The sequence below is a fragment of the Hippopotamus amphibius genome, chromosome 2, assembly GCF_030028045.1.
Source record: "Hippopotamus amphibius kiboko isolate mHipAmp2 chromosome 2, mHipAmp2.hap2, whole genome shotgun sequence".
Classification (NCBI taxonomy): Eukaryota; Metazoa; Chordata; class Mammalia; order Artiodactyla; family Hippopotamidae; genus Hippopotamus; species Hippopotamus amphibius.
In genome coordinates this window covers 55,961,037-55,982,021 of record NC_080187.1, presented here as the reverse complement: position 1 = coordinate 55,982,021, position 20,985 = coordinate 55,961,037, and the positions used below count along the sequence as shown (strand labels likewise).

The following is a 20,985-nucleotide window of genomic DNA, read 5'->3' as shown; positions in this document are numbered from 1 at the left end:
CCCACCGGCAACTCTTGGCTCCCACAGCCCCTCCGGTGACGCAGGGCCCTTTCTGAGTTCTGCTGTGTCCTGTCCCTTCAAGTCTGCGGTGAAGCTGTGGAGAAGTGGGTTGGCTGTTCTTTTTTCTGACTTCCTGTGTGCTTCAGAAACCTCAATGAAAGAACAGCTAAAGGAAAAAAGGGCCGAGGACCGTTATGCCAAACATAGACTTACATCCGACGGACTTACATCCGACGTGGGGGGAGCTAGATTCATGACTTTTATAGAACTACAGCCCAGGATTCTCACCGCTCCCCCCATTGCCTGCCTGGCTTCTAGGAAACACAAACACTTGGGGCTGGAAGGAGGTAGTGGGGTCCTTGTTATTTTCAGGCTTGGGTCAACTTGGGAGGTAACCTAAGTGATTCTTGAGAAGCATCTGCCACTGAAACCAAATCCACTAAAAGGGAACGCTTAATTACGTCTCTACTACAACAGTTTTAATTTCTCTGTCTCCTTTTCTGCATACAACCTAGTTGTAACCATTGGGAGCATATTTGTGTAGCAAATAGGCATAGAATCTTTGGAGTTTTTTATATTACTTTGTGTATGCCTAAGTAGTCTCTTTACAAATACCTTTTAGAACACGACAGGAATTAATTTATGAATAAAGCTCTGTACCTGGGTGAGGAAGACAGAACTATAGGGAAATACCAGGCTTGCTTGCTTGCTTTCTCTCTCTCTCCCTGCCTCCCTCCCTTCCCTCCCACCTTCCTTCCTTTCCTTCTTCTTCTTCTTCTTTTTTTTTTTTTTTTTTTGATGGCACATTGCTGAGCTACCTGCCCATAAACCCTCATTCTCAGGGCCTCCTACTCAAATTGTGACCCACAGTTGGGTCCCTAAGGGTCAGTTCTTCCCTAGCCTAGCCTGGCCGCCTGGCTCCAAGTTTGTATGCCTGCCTTTGGGTCCATGAGATCTTTTTCTTCCATAGCTCTTGTAAAAGGATAACAGCAATTTTGTACCTTTCAGGCTCAAGAAATTTTGGTTTGGGTTTTTCCTTTGTATTTTATTTTGTTTTTCTCACCAGGGTAGAAAAAAAATCCTACCACATTTTGAGAAGTGGTTGAGAAGATTGTGAGAGAAGAGCTATGAGCTGGGGGATTTCTTGCTACTGTACTCAGGGTTTCCCTCCCTTGGCACTACTGTGGCTAGAGTTTTAAAAAGCCAGAGTTCCCCCAAATTTTCTGATTTTTCTGAGCTCTGAATAATTGAAGCCACCTGTTACTGCTCTGTCTGTCCATTTCCCAGTAATAGGCTTGGGTAACAACAAGAAACTAAAACAGAAACCACCTCTGTGTCCTGGACTCAGTCTCAGAGACAGCCAGGAAGGTCCCACACTTAAGAATCATAACTCACTGAGACCCGTCACTGCACCAAGTAATTGTCAGACTCCACCCTGCTAGTGGGAGCCTGCAGCCTGGGAATGGGGAGAACTGGGTTCTAGCCAAGAGTCCTCACATTTTAGTCTCTCTGAAACTCAGTGCTCACCAGCAAGAAAAGGGCCAAATCAACTGTTCTGTACCCTCACTGGTATGTATCAGAATCACCTGGGATGTGATTAAAAAATGCAGATGGCTGGGCCCCAGCCCAAAGGTCTCCATTCATAGAGACTAAGATGGGACTAAGGCTTGGGATATATACATATACATATGTATATATTGTTAAAGCAAAATTATTCAGATACTTGCTAAGAACACTAAGGCAGACTTTATTCAGGGGAACTACTACAGTGGAGTTTTGCAGTAGGGGAAAGAAATTGAAATAAAACAAGGAAAAGGGGAAGTGATTGCCAAGGACCAGGGACTGGGGCAAGGTGGGTGGGGAGATCAGTGGATAGATAGGGTAAGAAGGCAGGGTATTTCTTTTCTAAGTTGACCTAATAGGATTCTTGCTAAAGGCAGGCCACAGGGATCACATGTTACCTGGGGGGTGGGGACGGGGAGCTGTAGAAGGCGGGGAATTCTGGCTAAAGCTGGACTCTACGAAGACAGAGATGGAATCTGACTTCCAGGCCTAGTAGAGCAGAGGGCTCAGAGGAGCCTGACTGAAGTTTGGCCAAGGAGAGAATCTTTGTCTTTATGGGTATTTACACGTGTGCCTGCAGGCAGGTGAAGAAGGCAGGGGCCACATGCTGTTAAGGGTGATGTATCAGGTCAAATAGTCCACTGTTCTCACCATTAGAATCCAGAGCCCTGGGGCTGTCTGTGGGCTGAGGCCTCCTTCTCGGGCAGTCCCGCACCTGATTACTGCAGGGTGTTTCAGCAAAGAGCCCACACCCGGAGCCCTCAGGACAGTGTCTGAACCCCAGCCTGGTCTCTACCTGCCGTGTGACCTTCGGGAAGTCAGTTCGCTCAGCCTCAGCTGCCGCCTTCATGAGTTGGTTGATAACAGTACCTACCTTTTCAATTTGTTTTTAGGATTCAACAGGCTCTGCTTTAACTGCCGTCAGTTCTCAGAAACAGCCTTCTGCGGGCGTGCAGGGGAGGAGGAAGTAAGGGGACAGGGACTCAGGGCTGGAGGCAAAATCAAGGTCCCAGTGTGGCGAAGACCCCCTCCCCCAACCCGCCTTAGGCCTTGCTGGGTGCTCTGGTCTCTTGGAGGACTGTCTAGGGTTGAGGATAACTTTCTGTAGTCCCAGGTTCTCTTGACAGATTAGATTTTATTGAGCTTTCTCTCTGCCTTATTCACCCCAATTTCCGCCCAACCCACCCCCTTTTTTTTGGCCGGGATCTTAGTTCCCTGACCAGGGATCGAACCTACACCCCCTGCAGTGGAAGCATGGAGTCTTAACCACTGGACCTCCAGGGACATCCTGACATCTAGATTTGGGGCCTATTTGCTCTCCATTGTAGCTCTGGGGTAAAAGGATTGGTCACTCTGGGCTCGGTGGAGAGTACAGAAAGTAAGAAAGTCAGACTGTCAGAGGAGGAGCTAGAGGTCAAAAGCAGAAAGAGGGCCAGCTTCTAGCCTTGTGGAAGCCATTTAATGTGTATATATATTTAACCAACATAACAGCAGAAGAACTTAAGATCTCTTAACTGTGTGTAATTCTAAATGTACATGCATATTCACGTAGTTATAATCAGTAGGTAAACTTCATTCCCTGTCTCTTAACCTTTTTAATATAAATATTTTCATGAATCACCACAGTTCATTTTTTTAAATGGAGTTTATCATTATTGACGTTACTTAGAATTCCCCCCTCAGCATTTCCCTGATCATTTTGTTCTGATTTCACTTTTTCTCTGTTATAAATAGTACAGCTATGAACATCTTTGTGCACACGATCCTTGCTTCCTCTTTAGATATGTGGGTGTACATTTCCCAAAGTTGGGTGACCAAGTCAATACACGTGAGTTGTTTGTTTTTTATTGAAGTGTAGTTGATTTACAATGTTGTGTTTGTTTCTGGTATACAGCAAATTGATTCAGTTTTACGTGTGTGTGTGTGTCTGTGTATTTTTTTTCAGATTCTTTTCCATTATAGGTTATTATAAGATATTGAATATAGTTGCCTGTGCTGTATGATAAATCCTTACTGTTTATTTTATATATAGTAGTGTGTATCTCCCCAACTCCTAATTTATCCCTTCCTCCCCCCCCTTCCACTTTGGTAACCATAAGTTTTGTGTGTCTGTGAGTCTGTTTCTATTTTGCAAATAAATTCATTTGTATTATTTTTTAGATTGAACATATAGGTGATATCATATATTTATCTTTGTCTTAGTATGATATTCTCTAGGTCTATCCATGTTGCTACAAATGGCAATATTCTTTTTTTATGGCTGAGGAATATTCAGCCGTATTGTGTGTGTGTGTGTATGTGTGTGTGTGTGTCTGTATAAAACACATCTTCTTTATCTGTTTATCTGTTGATGGACACTGAGGTTGCTTCAATATATTGGCTATTGTAAATAGTGCCACTATGAACATTGGGGTTTTTGAAGTAGAGTTTTTGTCTTTTCTGGATATGTGCCCAAGAGAGGAATTACTGGTAACTCTATTTTTAGTTTTTCAAGGAACCTCCATTCTGTTCTCCATAATGGCTGCACCAATTTGCATTCCCACCAAGAGTGTAGGAGGGTTCTCTTTTCTCCACACCCTCTCCAGCATTTATTATTTGTAGACATTGTAATGATGGCCATTCTGACTGGTGTGAGGTGGTACCGCATTGTAGTTTTGATTTGCGTTTCTCTAATAATTAGCAACGTTGAGCATCTTTTCATGTGCTTGTTGCCCATCAGTATGTCTTCTTTGGAGGAACGTCTTTCTAGGTCTTCTGTCCCACGTGAGTTGTTTTTTATTCAGCTAGCTTGCTCTGCATGAAGCCATTTATGAATCAACTGGCGATGGTACCAGTTTCATTTCAAGCCCATAAACATAAGATTTTATTACTTTTCTCCAGGTATCTTGACTTGTTTAAAAGGTTGTAGCGGGATTGAACTTGGTGTACCCCCCAAAAAATAATAAATAAATAAATAAAATAAAATTTAAAACAAAAAATAAAAAAATTAAAAATTAAAAAAAAAAGGTTGTAGCGGCATCGCAGTGTGGCTTTCACTAGCATTTTTAACTGCTGAGGATTTTCCCATCTATTTTTAATTTTCCCGAGTCTTTTCGCACACAGGTGGCATCCTGTTTGCTTGACGGGGCATCTAAATTCGCACTAAAGTGAAAGCTGATCGCTGCAGTGTACAGACTAGGGCACCGTCATGGTTAGTGGTTTGGGTATCTGTTTACATAAAGCAAATTTGTAGTGTCTACTGGAGTTGCAAAGAGTAGCAGAGTGGGGGTTGGCAGGTGGAGAAGCTTTTTCAGGAGGATGTTTTGGTTGTTTTCAAGGTGGTATTGGATGAGGGGACAACACCCGTACTGTCAAACTTGGCTTTGTACTTTCTGGCTGAAAAAAAAAAGTACTTGAGTTTTGTTTTCATTGTCAACTTTTTTCTGTTTATTAAATGTATCATAAACATAACAAAATTCTACATCACCATGATTATTATACATATTCATATATCAAAAGGCCAGTTATCCCTTTAGTGCTGCAGGGCTAGAGACTGGTGTTTATGTGTAAGTTTTTGAGCAGAATTCCAGGGGCCACATCAGAAAAGCAGTGTCCTTCTGAGCACAGGAATCACCTTGCTGTGTGGAAACAAAACCCCAAGTGGAGGGACTTGGACGGTGGGCTGTGTTTGTTGGGTTAAGATGGGGAATCAGAGCTCTGGTCCCACCTCTGCCACTTAGCAAAAGTGACCCTGGGCAAGCTGCTTGGTCACTTTTCCTCATCCTCCAAATGGGAGTGACGTCTGCCTTGGGCGATAGCAGCAAGGTGGCGAGAGTGCAAACACTCTAGAAAGGGGGTGCACGGTAGGTGCTCTCCGCGTGTAAAGACCGCCACTCTTTTTTTCACATGATTTTTTAACACTTTTTATTTTATATTGGAGTATAGCCAATTAACAACGGTGTGATAGTTTCAGGTGCACAGCACGGCGACTCAGCCTTACACATACATGTATGCATCCTCCCCCAGACGCGCCTCCCATCCGGGCTGCCACGTAACATTGAGCAGAGTTCCTGTTCAATACACTAGGTCCTTGTTGGTTATCCATTTTAAATATAGGCATGTATACATGTCAATCCCAAACTCCCTGACTATCCCTTCCCCCTGCCTACCCCCCTGGTAACCATAAGTTCCTTCTCGAAGTCTGTAAGTCTGTTTCTGTTTTGTAAATAAGTTCATTTGTATCATTTCTTTTTAAATTCTGCATATAAGGGGTATCATATGATATTTCTCTTTCTCTGACTGACTTACTTCACTCAGTATGACAATCTCTAGGTCCAGCCCTGTTGCTGCAGATGGCATTGTTTCATTCTTTTTAATGGCTGAGTAGTATTCTATTGTATATATGTACTGCCTCTTCTTTATCCATTCATCTGTTGATGGACATTTGGTTGCTTCCATGACCTGGCTATTATAAATAGTGCTGCAATGAGCATTGGGGTGCATGTGTCTTTTTGAATTATGGTTTTCTCCGGGGATATGCCCAGGAGTGGGATTGCTGGGTCATATGGTAGTTCTATTTCTAATTTTTTACAGAACCTTCATACTGTTCTCCATAGTGGCTGTATCAATTTACATTCCCACCAACAGTGTAGGAGGGTTCCCGTCTCTCCACACCCTCTCCAGCATTTATTGTTTGTGGATTTTTTGATGATGGCCATTCTGACTGGTGTGAGTTGATATCTCACTATAGTTTTGCAAAAAAGTTGGTTGTACTTTTTAAAAACATTGACTTGAATGGAGTGGGGTCCATCTCTTGTATGGCAGCCCTGCAACCATCTAAAATCAGCAATCCCATCCTCACTTCCCAGGACTCTTGTCTCCCTTTAGTCTTTGGGGTCCACTCCCCAGGCTCCCAGGGCTCTGAAAGTCCTGGGATGTTCACCGTAGAACACAGCCTCTCAAACCTCTGGGCCCCGGGCCACCAGTCCATAGATGCAGTTCTTCCCATGCCCTGGGGGAAATCCTTAGTCCTTATTTGAGGGATTTTTCTAGTAACCCCAACACCGCGTTAACTTTGTTGGCAGCTGTTTCATAACAGTGAGTTCACTGCTTAAACCCCATTTCCTAAATCCATGCTGTTGCTAAACCACATCTTCCTCATCCCAGACTGGGGAAGATTTTTTTTTTTTCTTCTACATGAAGAACTTCACATTTACTGCATTTCACTGGTTGCATTCTGTTCCCCTTGTCGTATCTTGCCTGCCTGTACAGACGTCAGGGGCCCTCTGTGGTCATCAGCTAGAGTCACAGTCTCCCCTAATCCTGTGTTCAACATGGCGCTGACATCGGACAAGCTGATATTGGACAAGAGTCCGATAACCACAGACTCCTTCGTGCCAAATTAAGAGGCGTGAACAAGGGCCATTTCAGACAGCCATCGGTCCTCAGCTTAATACGGGCACTTGATCACCGTGGTTGGGAGGAACCATTTGACCAGTTACAAATTCATCTGCTTGTCATCTGGCCTCCTCGTTCACCTCTCAAGAAAATGGGGAAGAACTCAAAACACCCAGCTGGAGCGTTCATCATGGTACCAAATTTCTGTTTTAACAACTAATTCTATAACACACGTAGAGAGGGAAATAGGATTTGCTGGGGCTGAAGGCTGGGAGAAAAGGAAAAGGTTGAGACTGGGCTTCGAAGTGGAGAAGCTGGAGAAAAATTTAGCTTGGGGTTAACGAGCACAGAGTGTGGCTTTGAAAATTACAACCTTTTAGGAAATTGGAGAGTAACATGAGCTCCTCGGAGAAAGGAACACAACTTAAAATTCTCTGTTTCTGTGCACCTTGTCTATTGCTGTCCTGAAGTGCTGGGTGGCGATGCCACTGCTGGGACCGGGCGACATGAAGGGTCAGAGGTGGGCTTGAAGCAAGTGACTCTAGAATCTGCCCCCGTCCAGCTCCCAGGTCTCTCACTGCTCAGGCTGCGCGGTGCTAGAACCAGCTCTCACGACACTGGTCTCTCCCCAAGTCTGCTCTCAGTGAGGTCACTTTGCTAGCTTGAAATCAGTGATGACAGAAGCATTTACACTAGAGAAATCAGCAAATGCTGCAGACCAAGCCATCTTTCCCCTGGATTGCTGGTTGTGAAACTCATACCAAGGCCTTATGCGAGCCACTCTTTTGCCTCCTAGCTCACACCTGTGCTTCATCCTATGGCCAAAATTATATTTTTTAAGTGAAAGTCTGCTTCTCCACAGGGTGATATATTGCCACCATCTCATCTCATTTCCCAACAACCCTTCAACACCCTCCCAACCAGCCCTGTGTCATAGCACGTGACTTCCTGAGCTTGCTGTGTCACCTTTTCCTGAGATCCGGGGGCCCGAGGCAAGTCCTCTTCTGTGATCATCCAATACCCAGCAGACACCCCTGTTAGATCCCATATCATCTGGTGGCCGCTTTGCTCTAATTCTTTTCCTTTTTACTGGATTATAAGTTTCTGCTGGACGGGGACCGTCTTTCCACTTTTGTTTATCTTCACGTCTCTGGAGTCTGGCGTGCTTTCCAAAACACAGCAAGACAGAGAGAGAGAGAGAGAAGTCGGGGTTGGGGGGGTGGGGAAGGGGAGAAGAGGAAAAAGAAGGAAAAAGGAGGGGGAGAAAAACGGGCCAGCCCAAATCACTCATGAACTGGCCAATTAGGAGCAAGGCGAGTGGGATTTCTTGAAGGGTTAGGGAAGCAGTGGTGCCCAGAAGTCACACAGGAGGTAAGAAAACTCTGCCCAGCTGCAGGGATCAAAGTCCTTGAACTAGTGAGAGAACTTCTGGAAACAAGGATGGACAGGTAATGTGCCTCTGTCGCCCTCCTCCTGGCCCCCTGAGAGCCAGTCCTGAATCAGTTGACCTCTGGGTCACAAAGCAACAGAATTGATCTAGAGTGGGTAACATGTGCAGGGGTGGTGAGCTGAAAATGTGGTAAAGTCTCAATAAAGGTTTTTTGAATTACATTGAATTATAGCTGGTGCTAATCACAACCTTTCTGGTTCCTTCCTTTGCAAGGTGATGGGGAGGGATGCTTGGAGAGGAGGAGAAGGGATTAACCAAGTGATGGATGGGGCAGCCCTGGAGCGGGCAGAATGCTGGCGCTGTGGGAACTGTGGTTTGAAAGGGCTTGGGCTGGGGGTGGGGGAGGTGGCCTGCACGGAACCAGTGGGGCCCAGCTTCCCAGAAACACAAGCCTGGCTCCCCGAGACTGCAAGGTCATTGCCAATTCATTAAGTGGCTGCTCTCAGCAGGCCTTTGCAGAGGAAAGGCATGTGTTCCCCATTTTGTTGATGTGGAAACAGCAAGAGGAAGTGACTCAGAGACAGAGTGGAAATAAAGTGTGTGTCTCATGATATTCTGGCTTCTGCTAGGTCCAGAGGGCTGGCATTTTGACTGTGTGTGTATGAGGCTTCGGGCCACGCTTCTGTGGGTTCTCGGGGTAAACGACGGCCCTGTGTGTGAGCAGAAAGGAGGAGGAGGTAGAGGTGATCTTTTCAGGTGCCCGGGCAGTGGAGAAGGTGGGCGTTGGTGGAAAGGCAGCCTCAGAGCCCTGGAGACGGGAGAGGCTGCCACAACCCCCCGAGCCTCAACTTACTGGGCCGGTTTAATTTTTTGCAAGTGGACACTGGGCTTGGGTGTCTTGTTCTTTCTTCTGCCAAGTCACAGGCATTTAAAAAATACTTGTGCCAGGGAGTTTACCTAAATACAGTAATCTCTGACTTTTCAGAAAGTCCTGCAAGCTAGATAATGTTAGCCTCCTATCCCAAGAGGGGAAACTGAGGTCGAGAGAGGTGACCTTGTTGAGATCACACAACTGGTAAGTGGCGGAGACTTAAGGCCACTGCGTTGCCTAACTCTGAAGTCCTTGATGAGTAATGACCCAGACTTGTGCAGCATGGCAGCCCCGAGGACATGAGTTTTAAACCCAGGTTCGAATGAGTCAGATGTACGAGCCTTCTCCCGGACGTCGTACCACCTTCCTGACTAACGGTGCCCTTTCTGTGCTCCCTGAAATCATGGGCAGAACTTTCAATCCTCAAGAGATTGCCCTTTGCCCTTGCAACTCCCAGCGTCACTCTCAAGTCTGGTTCCCCAAGAGGCCAAGCTTTGAGCTCAATTGCCAAAGCCTATCGTTGCCATTTCATAAATGAATGAACATTGGAAAACCAAAAAAAAAGGTGGAAAGAAAGACAAAGTAAGAATAAAAGAAACTCCCTCAAGTGGAATACATTAAGCTCTATGGTGGATTCTCTATAGCGTCCTTATTTTTCTCATTTTTCCCGTGGACACAGCAAAACATCACCAAAGGCCATCACCCACCTGCCAACAGCTGTTTAGAAATTCTGTCCCGTCCCAGCCTGACGTCTCAAGGCATCAGACCCAGTTGGTGGCAGAGCCAGACACTAAGTCCAAAGCGTGGTGGCAGGACATGACACCAGGAACCCTCTAGTCCTTGGCAACATGGTGGCCTTAATTCACTGCCACTTACCAGTTGTGTGATCTGGACAAATTCACCTCGCTGGACCTCTCTAACATTACATATCCTGCAGAATCTTCCTAGAGAATTAGAGGTTACTTACGTAAACTCCCTGGCCGCACAGTATGTGCTCAGTAAGACGTAACATTACCCTGCAATGTCTTCAAGATCAAGAGTGTATTTTTCTGTGATATTGACCCCTATAACCCTGACATCTTCCCCACACCAGGAATACAACAGTGACGACCCAGAAGATCTGAAGGGACTTCTCTCCTACTTCAGTCCCCACTCCCCCTTCAGGCAGGTGAATGTCTTGCTGCTCAGGAAGAGTGTCATTTACTTTCTTCCTGAAGACTTCAGGGACTCAGAGATTGTACAGCTTCCCTTAGTGCCCTTGGCAGTTCTTGGCCAAGACGTTCTTATAGCCAATCAAAACTTTTCCTGTTTTAATTTGAGCCCATTTCCTTATGTTTGTTATTCTTTGGCTTTGACCTGGGCGGATCGGGGGGTTGGGAGGTAGCCGGAGCCCACGATGGCTCCGAGCCAGGGTTTCCCCCCGTTCCGTGGGACGGCCTCTCCTCTGACAGGGCTCATAGTGTCTGAGGCAGGCCGGGATGCAGGGAGGAAGGATCTCCAGGCTGGGGTCCGGGTCTGGACTGGAGGAAGGGGCAGGGGTTTTGGCTTACACATTGAGAGAGGATTCTGTGATCATCAAAATCCAGAGACAAGCAACTGGTGAGAAATTCAGGTAATCAGGCAAAGCCTGGAAGAACAGGCAAGTTCTGTTGTCCAGAAACAGCAGCTAGAGTCAGCGAGTCATTGTCTTGTCTTCCTAACTGTGTCCACTGCCATATATTGGTAGCTTGAAATCAGCCATGGTGGGCTTGGAGAAGAAGACCGTGTGTGAGGTTGAGGGCTGTGTTCTCCAAGATCCCCAAGACAGGTGTCTGAGGTTTCCTGATATCACACCTTTTAGTTACTCTGCTTCAAAGAGCTTTGGGGGACCCCTTGACAGTTCACTGCAGGTCTGTACTGACAGTTGAGAGTTTTGGATGTGCTTGAGGGCGTTGCCATGTGTCAGCAGAGCTGTGGGCAAACACCTGAGTCCCTCCAGGCCCTCTCATGACCAAGTTCCAGCCTGGGGAGGGGTGATGCTCTCTAAGCCAGGAGGGCTCAGGATTCTTCACAGGCTGCAGTGTTCCATGCTGGGTTGACACATTTCTTTCTTCTTGCATGGAGTTTGTGCCAACATCAGGGGTATCAAGAGATACTACCTTCTTCAAAGGCAGATGGGAAGGTGGGAACAACTTTGAACTTGAATTCAAATCTGCTTTGGGATCTGAGTTTGCTACTCAACAAGCATGACCCTTGACCAGATGGCTTGAAATTTCTTGAGCATGTTTTCTTATTTATAAAACAGTCATGATCACCTCTGCACATCAGGTCTGTACTGTGCCACAGCTTATTTATCCATTCACCTACTGAAGGATGTCTTGATTGCTTCTAAGTTTTGGTAATTATGAATAAAGCTGCTGTAAACATCTATGTGCAGGTTTTTATGTGGACATAAGTTTTCAGCTCCTTTGGGTAGATACCAAGGAGCGTGACTGCTAGATCATATGATCAGAGTCTGTTTAGTTTTGTAAGAAACCACTCAACTGTCTTCCAAACTTTGTGCCAGCAATGAATGAGCATTCCTGTTGCTCTACATCCTCGTTTTATGTTTACATCCTCTTGGCCCCCCAAGTTTAAAAGCACCACGTATCATTGTACCATTGGCTGTAGCTGCAAGGTTAAAAGCACCATAGGTCTTAACCCCTTCCCCCTGCAGACTGTGCCCTGACTTCTGTCCTGGTGAAGCTTTCTAACTGACTTGCTCTGCCTCTGTTCCTGGGCTCTGCCTTTCAGAGAGGGCTTCTCTCCTTCACTTTTCTCTTTAGCCAATGATACACATCACGTGTGAAATAGTTTCCCAGATCGTCACAGCCAGATCTCTTGAATTTTACTGACATGTTATTTCTACTGAACTGTTCTCTCTCAGACTCTTCCCCTGGTATTTCAGGGAGCCCCTGCGGTGTCTCCGTGTGCTCCCTGGTGCCAGCACCCTTTGGGTGGGAATGATGCCTGGACTGAGGGGCATCTTCTGAATGTTGCCCCATCCCCTTCACTGTGGATGTCCAGAAGCCACCTGATATGACCTGCACTTGTGGGTGTAATGGCCTCCTCCCCAGCTCTGAGTCCACATTCTCACTGGCCCATATGATGACCCTGCTTGCACCTCTGTTTTTCAAATGGCCTTTTGGGGTGTAGGCCTTTTGGCTTCCATTGGCAGGATCTAGTCCCTGGGGACAGACACCATACACCGCTCCATTTCCTTCCTACCCAGATCCTGTTTCACAAAACTGCATCATGAGGCCCCTACCTGAAAATTAGTTTATACAAACAGATGCCCAGGGGTCATGGGGCCCCTGGCTCAGTAGACACGCAGATCCTGAATCTAGGACCAGATATGTGTGTGTTATTGACTTATCTGTATGTATGTGTGTGTGTGTGTGTGTGTATATATATATATATATGCATATGTATTTATAGGGTTGGCCAAAAACTTCATTTGGGTTTTCTGTAACATCTCGTGGAAAAATCCGAAAGAACTTTTTGGCCAACCCAATGAATGCCTGTTTGTCTCTAAGACTAGGATGTATGCTCTTTAGGGGCAAGACATCCTTCCCTCATCTTCGCAACCTGTAGCAGATTTGTCATGGTCCCTTCTGATATACCCTTGGGCCTTGCCATTTCAGTATTCTGCTTACTTTTACCTGCAGCATCTGCATCTTTATGCCTGGGGATTTCCTCCGGCTCTGAGTTCGCTCTGCCCTTGTGCTGAGTGGCTGCAAAATGCAATGATAATGAGTGTGAGAAGCAGCGTGGCTCCCTCCCTCCCTGGCTGGAGTGGCTCTGCAGCGTATGTTCTGTCCTGGCTCCCAGCAGGGTTCCTCCGCAGTTGTCCAGGCGATCGCTGCACTGATAACAGGCTGCCTTCCTTTCCTTGTCACGCACCTTGCGCTCTGGTGGGTTTCCTGGGGTTGCCTCTCAAGCTGCTTCCGCGGGTTTCCTTATTGAAGCTCTGGGGAAACCAAAACACACACCCAGTACATAGCAAAGAACTGGCACATGGGACAGGTTCAGTCAATATTTATTGAAAAAGGGCATGGATACTTCTAGAATACACATACGAGTCTCTAAAATAAAGCAGACTGGATAGTCCTTTCTCTATCTGTCTTGTCCCAAATTCTGCTTTCCCCAGGTGGACTCAGGCTGGTGCTCTGTTCCTTGTCTGCCTGCCCCAATGGAAGGGACATGCCATGCTTCTTTCCTTGTCCTCATAGCATCTTTTTCATGTCTTCATAATACATGTTGGCTTTTTAAAGAAATGACTCCTTGCAGCTAGTGACTGTCTACATCTTCCCTTCTAGTGCCCAAGAATGTGATTGAATGAACATAGACTTTGCTTCCATGTCTAAAATATTTGACTCCACATTTGTATTTTTTAAATTAATTTTTATTGGTTTACAATGTTGTGGTAGTTTCTGCTGTACAGCAAAGTGAATCAGCTATACATATACATATATCCACTCTTTTTTAGATTCTTTTCCCATATAGATCATTACAGAGTATTGAGTAGAGTTCCCTGTGCTATATGGTACCTCCTATCTATTCTATATATAGTAGTGTGTATATGTCAATCCCAATCTCCCAATTTATCCCTCATTTCCCTCTTGGTAACCATAATGTGTGTTGTGTGTCTGTGACTCTATTTCTGTTTTGTAAATAAGTTCATTTGTCATATTTGTATTTCAACATTGCCAACTCTGTCCTTCAGCCCCCAACTCCTAGTCTAGGAATGTCCCCTAAAATCACAGTCTCTTATTAGAAGGGAGAGAGTCTTCTGTAAGAATGGGTTCCGAATGAGAGCTAAGCTTAGTCTAGAACGGAGCTTCCCAACCCAGCCTGAATGTTAGAAACACCCTTGGAAACTTAAAAATACCATTTCCAGGCCTCCCACAGACCACTTCAGTGACAATCTCTGGGCACAGGGTCTGGATTTAGACTTTCTTAACAGATTTGCAGGGGATCCTAGTGTGGAACCAAGGTTGACACCTCCCGTCTGGAGATAGAACTTCCAATGCTTCCTCTGGGTACTCCTGCTTTAGACCAGTAGGAGAAAATCCTACAGAGCTGCTGTCAGATCAAGAGGCCAGGACCAATTTTGGCTGAGATTCGGGGTGAACTGAAGACTCCTAGGATTCTTATAGTCTATATGGATGTCAACCAAACTCATCAGAACTGGGCTGGGTCTTCCAGGGGTCCAGCCCCACCCCCTCGCCCTCCCGCAGGAAGACCCTCCAGGTTGGGCTGCTGGGGTGCTGTCCCTCTGTATGCGGTGAATGATGCTCTGGGAGATGACTTCCTGTGGAACTGAGGCTTCCTGCCCTGAAAGTTAGGTTGGCAGCTGCAGGTTGGGGCAAGCAGAGCCATCAGCAGCTAGGCTGGCCCCCCACCTGGGCCCTTTCCTGTCTTCCCCGTTCCAGTGCCCTCCAGGCCACCCATTCTCCACTTCTGTTCCTTCTTGGCTATCCCCCCCTGGTCCCTGTTTCTCTCCTGCTCTTTTCTCCTGTCTCGCTCTTTGCTTTTTCTGCTCTGCTGTGCCTTGGAACCATGCTGAGGCCGCCTCCTCTCACAGCTGCGTTTGCAAAATTTGGGCCCCTTGCCTGGGAGCCAGTGTGGGAGGAGAAAAATGATGGGGAGAGGGGGCTTCTGGCAGGGAGCTCACAGCCTGCGAGCTGCAGGCCCGGGTTAATACCTGGAGGTTTATGCAAACTGCTTGTTTGTGCTTCCGCTTCCCCATCCATGAAGCCTGATACCTTTAAGGGGAGTTTTCGGGAGTGGGAGGATGTGTACTTCGTGTAGGTCTCGGAGCTTGGTGGGTGCTGTCCCTGGGGGATGAGGCCTGTGGGTCCTCACCACTCATTTCAGGGCTGTCCCTCTGCTGTCTCCACAGGACTGCGATGTGCCGGTCCTAGCTGCTGTCTGAGAGGATGTCCGGGGTGTCTGAGGCCCTGAGCCGAGTGAAGGTGGGCACGTTACATCGGCCTGAAGGCCCCCCAGAGCCCATGGTGGCAGTGCCAGTAGACGTGGAAAAGGAAGATGTGAGGATCCTCAAGGTCTGCTTCTATAGCAACAGCTTCAACCCCGGGAAGAACTTCAAACTGGTTAAATGCACTGTGCAGACAGAGATCCGGGTGAGTGTGGCGGGTGCTGCCTGCTCCATCCATTTGTCTGTCTCTCCTCCGCCTTCCTGGGCAGCTGAGCATCGCTTCTTCAGTCTAGCAGGCTCTCCTGTATCCACGCCCTGGGCTGGGGGCACTGGACAGATGTTCTCAGCTTGTAGCTCCAGGCCTCCTCTCCAGGTCTCTGCAGCCTGAGGGACAGACTGTGTAGCCTTCGTTTGAACCCCAGATCATTTGCTCAAGCTTTGATTTATCTCGTGTCAACTCGTTCAGTATTTATGACATTTGAGGCTCTGCAAGGGATGTAAGCAACCCCATCCTCAAATAGTTTACACTCCCATGGAATTGGAATGCACAACTGATTGCATTGAAAATAGAACAAAAGTGGTTTAGGGCACGTGCTGGGTGCTTAGAGAGGGGAGCTGGTGAGGTATTTAGAGGATGATAATGAGCTAGAGATGCCCTCAGCCAGGTGCGTGGTTGCCAGGCCCTTTCTGAGGCTGTACTTCAACTGGCTTATTCTCATCCAGGGTCACGGAATCTGTTTTGCAAATCCAAGCACCCACGTGAAATAGATACAATGAGGATATCCCTTTCCACTGCTCAGAATGTTCCTTTCCGATGATGGAAAAGAAAGCCAAAGCCAAACTGATTCTCCAGAGATTGCTTGGTGGGTTTGTAATTTGAACAAAGGAAACGAGAGAACCTTATGAGAACTACCCAGGTCTGAGAAAGCTGGGCGAACCATCTCCAGTCCTCTCATCACCAATCCTTTCCTGTCCTGCACGTCAGTAACCCCCCAACACAGTAAGCGTCTCTTCTGGTCAGGCTGGCAGCAGCCTCTCCACATCTGTGCCTGTAGCTGCCTTCTGTCTATAACAGCACGTGCTGTGCTTCAACACACCCGAGCAGAATGTAATTGATTAGGTCACTGTCTTGGCCAGTTGTCACAATTGATTATGGTTTAGTTCTTCCGTTTCCTATAACTGACTTGATTAGGGCTTTGTTTGCATCTTATGGTTCCAGATACATAGGTACCATTGTGTCCCTAGAGCAAGCCCTAGGCACCTTCCTCTGGGAGGATGTTTTCATATCTCCTGAGCCATCTACTTCTTGAGTCTTCCTTTGTGTGTATCATCTTTGCAGATAGCAGATGCCATCTACTGTGGGGTTTACGAGTTTAATTTTCAGAAGGCAACCTGATTCCCACGTTTGCTGCACCTCCCTGCCTTTTTGTGCTGAAACCCAAAGAGCATCTGGTTAGACTAAATTAGGACGTGTTCTGTGGCATTACAGTGAAAAGGGACCCTAAAAGATTGGTAGATTTGAAGAGGCAGCACTGAGGAGAGCAGGGGGCTTTCCAAAAGGAGAGGACAGCAGGAACAAAGGCAGGGAGGCCGCTCAACAGTGAGTTGTTAGGTTTGGCTGGAGCATGGGTTATATTTAGAAAAGCATCTAAAGTCAAGATCAGAAAGGAAATTTGATGGCTGATAAGGGAGGGCCTAGAATATCAAGCTGAGGAATTTGGACTTGGACAGGCACTAGAAACACACAGCTTTTAAGTAGGGGAGAGGCTTTCCTGAAGCTGTCTCATGTCTCATTGGGTGCTTAAACAGAAAAAATACAATAGCCTACAGAAAGGGCAGTGAGACCCAAGCTTAAGAAGAATGGCTAGCGCTTGAGGCATTGCGTGGAAGGGTGTGAGAACAGAGGTGGAAAAAGAACAAAGAAAGAAGTGATAGACTTCAAGGAGTTTATGTCCCAGCCTTCTAATTTTTTCTGTAGGCAACGTCACCTGCTTATTGCAAACCGCTATGGCTTTAAAGTTACCTAGACCTTGCTCTACCTTTATTGGTTTTATGGCCTTAGACACAACACTTAACCAATCTCAGTCCCCTCACTTGGGGACTATGCCCACCTGTAGCCTTATTGTAAGGATCAGAGATGATAGCATATAGCAGGAGCCCAATCATTGGAAGCTATTGACTGTGTGGGTTTTAGGTCATTACCCTGCTCAAGAACCTCCAAGGGTTTCTAATCATCCACAGGATAAAGTTCAAATCATCTTCTTTTAGTGTTTATCCACTTATCTGTCATATTTTCAAATAAAGTAAGATGATCAGATTTGTATTTTAAGAAAGTATACAGTGTCTTACAGATGTTAGGAAGTACATGCTGGAGAAGGGTTTTTATGGTCAAAGAAGTTTGGGAAATGCTTGGTTAAACAATTCCAAACCAATTCCTTTGTGATAGGACTTCTCAGAATCTTAAATATGCAGTTATGCATGATGGTCACTAAGAAAGAGCCACAAAGATGATGTTTTCTTAAGTCAGCCATTTTTTATTTGCCTAAGAGACCCTTCTCCTAAAAGTTGGACAACCGGTTCTCTAGGAAATCATGTAGGGATCTGTTTTCCCTAAACTCTGACCAAAGTACAAAAAGAGTAGGAGAGAGGAAAGGCTGGTGAAAGGGAGATGGATTAGGAAGCTGTGGCCATAGTGCAGGTGTGAAATGATGAACTAAGGGAGTGGCATTGAGAAGAAAGACAAATCGACAGATCTGAGTGCATCTAAACGGGCAAAGTCAACAGAACTTGATGATTAACTAGACGTAGGGAGGAAGACAAAGGAAGGAGACAAGGATGACTCAGATTTTTGCTCGGACAACTGAATGGGTGTTGGTACCATTCATTGAGATGCCAATAGAGAAAGAAAGGAGATTTCAGCTTTACGTGTGTTGTGTCTGAAGTGTTTATGAAACACCCTTGTAGAGGAACATGGACCTGGAGCTGAGGGAGAACAGACCTAGAGATGAGGATATGGGAGTCATTATGCAATGGATACTGTGTGAATAGGTAGGATCACCCATGAAGAATAAGTAGAGCAAGAGAAAGAGTTCCAAATGGGAAACCTTGGGAAATCAACTTCTAAGGAATAGAAGTTGGGACAAATGAAGGGAAAAAGAAGAATCATCCAGAGAAAGATGAAAAGAACCAAGAGAATAGGAAAGAGACAAAGGCAGAGGAAACTTTGAGGAAAGAGTGGTTAGCAGTGTCATACACTCATAAAGGTCAAGTTAGATAAGGCTAAAAATAGGTTCATTGATTTCAGCAACAGGTGCTGTGATTATCTTTCTCTGGGCAGTTTCAGTGAAAAGATGGGGGCAGAAGCCATTCTGCAGTCAGTTGGAGAGTGGAGACAGTGAATGTTACCGTTTCAGTGAGTTTTGCTCACGAAGGAAAGGAAAGAGGAAATGGCCAGAGGAACAGTGTTACTGGCAGAGGACACAGCACATAATAAGATCCTGAAGTGACCAACGCACATGTCAGGTTTGAGGCTAAAGGATGTCCAGTGTTGACTAGTTTAACCATGTTAACAATTCTGGATTTTACCCCATCTTCCATAGGAAGCCACTGATTTTGTTTAAACATGTGAGTGATACAAGATTGCGTTTTTTAAAGATCACTTGGGTTACATAGTGGGAAATAGATTGGAGAAGGCAAGAATGGATGTGAGGAGATGTTTGGTGGCTATTGCAATGATCCAGATAAGAGATGATGGTAGCTTAGATTAGGATTGTAGCCATGGAGGTGATGATGATGATCATGATGGTGATGATAATGTTGATGGTGTTGGTGGTAGTGATGATGATAATGATGTTTGTGGTGGTGATGATGATGATGATGACATTTATGGTGATGATGATGGTGGTAGTGATGGTGAGGACTGATGATGGTGATGATGATGGTGATGGCAATGGTAAGGATTGATAATGATGATGTTGGTGATGATAATGGTGGTGGTGTTGGTGTTGGTGTTGATGGTGTTACAGTAATGGTAGTGATAATGGTGATAGTGGAGATGGTGATGGTGGTAGTGATGATGACGATAGTGGTGTTGCTTATGGTGGTAGCAGTGGTGATAAGAGCAGCTAGCACTTCTGAAAGCACATCATATGTGTTATTTTATCAACTTGTCAGAAGAACCCTATGAAGCACATACTATTATTATTTCCATTTTATATAAGGAAACAGGTTCAGAAGAGTTAAGTAAATTGCTAGTAAGTGGTGGAGCCTGTTTTCAAACGCAGGCAATCCATCTCCAGAGCCTGCACTCTTAACCACCGTGGTCTATGGAGAGAAGTGATTGTAATCTAGAGAATTTAAGAGATGAAAAAGAAAGGTTTTGCTGATGGACCGGAGGTGCAGGAATAAAGAAGGGGAGGTGTCAAGAACAGCAGCCCTGAGAATTCCCTGGCGGTCCAGTGGTTAGGACTCTGTGCTTTCACTGCCCAAGGGCCTGAGTTCAGTCCCTGGTTGGGGAACTAAGAACCCATTAGCAGTGCAGCACAACCAAAAAATAAAAAAATAAAGAGTGGAACCAGAGGGTCCAACTCCGTAAGATGAAGAAAACTTACTTAGGAGAAACTGACTGGGGAGTGGGGAGCTCACAGTTTCAGTTTTGGACCTGTCAAGTGAAATTGGGATGCTCTAACTTCTTCACATCGTGTTAAATATGTGAAAATGTTGAGTAGACAGTTTGATATGTGATTCTGGAGGAAAGAACTGGGCTGAAGATAGACATTTGAATCTTGTCAGCCTCTGGTGGTGGTGAAAGTCATGGCTATGGCTAAGTTCATTAATGAAAGAGTCCTGAATAATTTCATCATCCATTTCACAAGTATGTGTCAAGAGGGAGAAATAACACTCTAGAGAAAGAAAAAGGAAGTCATCACATTCATACTCAAGTGAAAGACGAGCTAGAGAAAGGCAGAAAGAACGACCGAAGAAGGGATTACCTCCAATTAGGTCTAAAACATTAAGTGTATGTAGCGCTACTCTGTGGGTCAGTCAGGTAGACAAGAAGGCAACACAGCAAGATTTAACGAACCTGTTTGAAGAGTTTGGACAGATTGAATCCGTTAATATGATTCCTCTCAGGGGCTGTGCTTATGTCTGCATGGTTCATTGACAAGGTGCATTTCAGCCTCTTCAGAAACTTAGTTCCAGGTCATATAAAATTGGGTGCAAGGTCATTAATATTGCTTGGGCTTTAAACAAACTGTAAAAACAGAATACAAACAATTCTGGGATGTGGATCTTGGAGTTACATGTATACCATGGGAAAAAGTACCTGACACCGTGCTGGTTATGACCTGAAAGTATCATTGAACCCCAAAACACAGATGCACTCCATGCTTTCGATGGGTTTTGAGGCCAAGGACTCACACTAATGAATGACATTGACCCCCACCAATGAATAAACCTTTACAAATGGAGGCAAGAGCTCTGACAAGAAGACAGAGATTCTGTGAAAGCATAGAAGACAAGAGAGCTTGGTCCAAATATCAAGGAACCCCTTTGCTCTTCTGGGCCTGTTTGTAGACATTGTGTCTAGTTGTGTAGGTCCAGATCAGCTTCCCTGCCTGAGAAACTTCTGAACTGGCACCTCCCACCCTCTGCTTCCAGAGCATTTCTTGCAGTCTCCTTGCCTAGCTGGGCTTCATCCTCTGATGGATATTTCTACTTCCAGTTCTGTATCCTCTTTCACCATCTTCTCCGTGTTAAATTACTGCCAACCCTTTCAAGCTTGCCGAACACTTGTCCTTCCATAAGAACACTCCTGAAATTCAG

At 45.8% G+C, this 20,985-nt stretch overlaps 1 protein-coding gene across 3 annotated transcripts in view; it reads left to right on the top strand.

Moving 5' to 3' along the window:
* PTK2B (protein tyrosine kinase 2 beta) overlaps positions 1-20,985 on the top strand; it is a 129,467-nt gene that overhangs the window by 50,999 nt on the left and 57,483 nt on the right. For all 3 annotated transcript variants that reach the window (XM_057720233.1, XM_057720234.1, XM_057720232.1), the window contains exon 2: positions 15,124-15,364. In XM_057720233.1, the coding sequence (XP_057576216.1) occupies positions 15,161-15,364 (204 nt within the window). In that variant the 5' untranslated portion in view covers positions 15,124-15,160. The remainder of the gene's footprint in view (positions 1-15,123; positions 15,365-20,985) is intronic.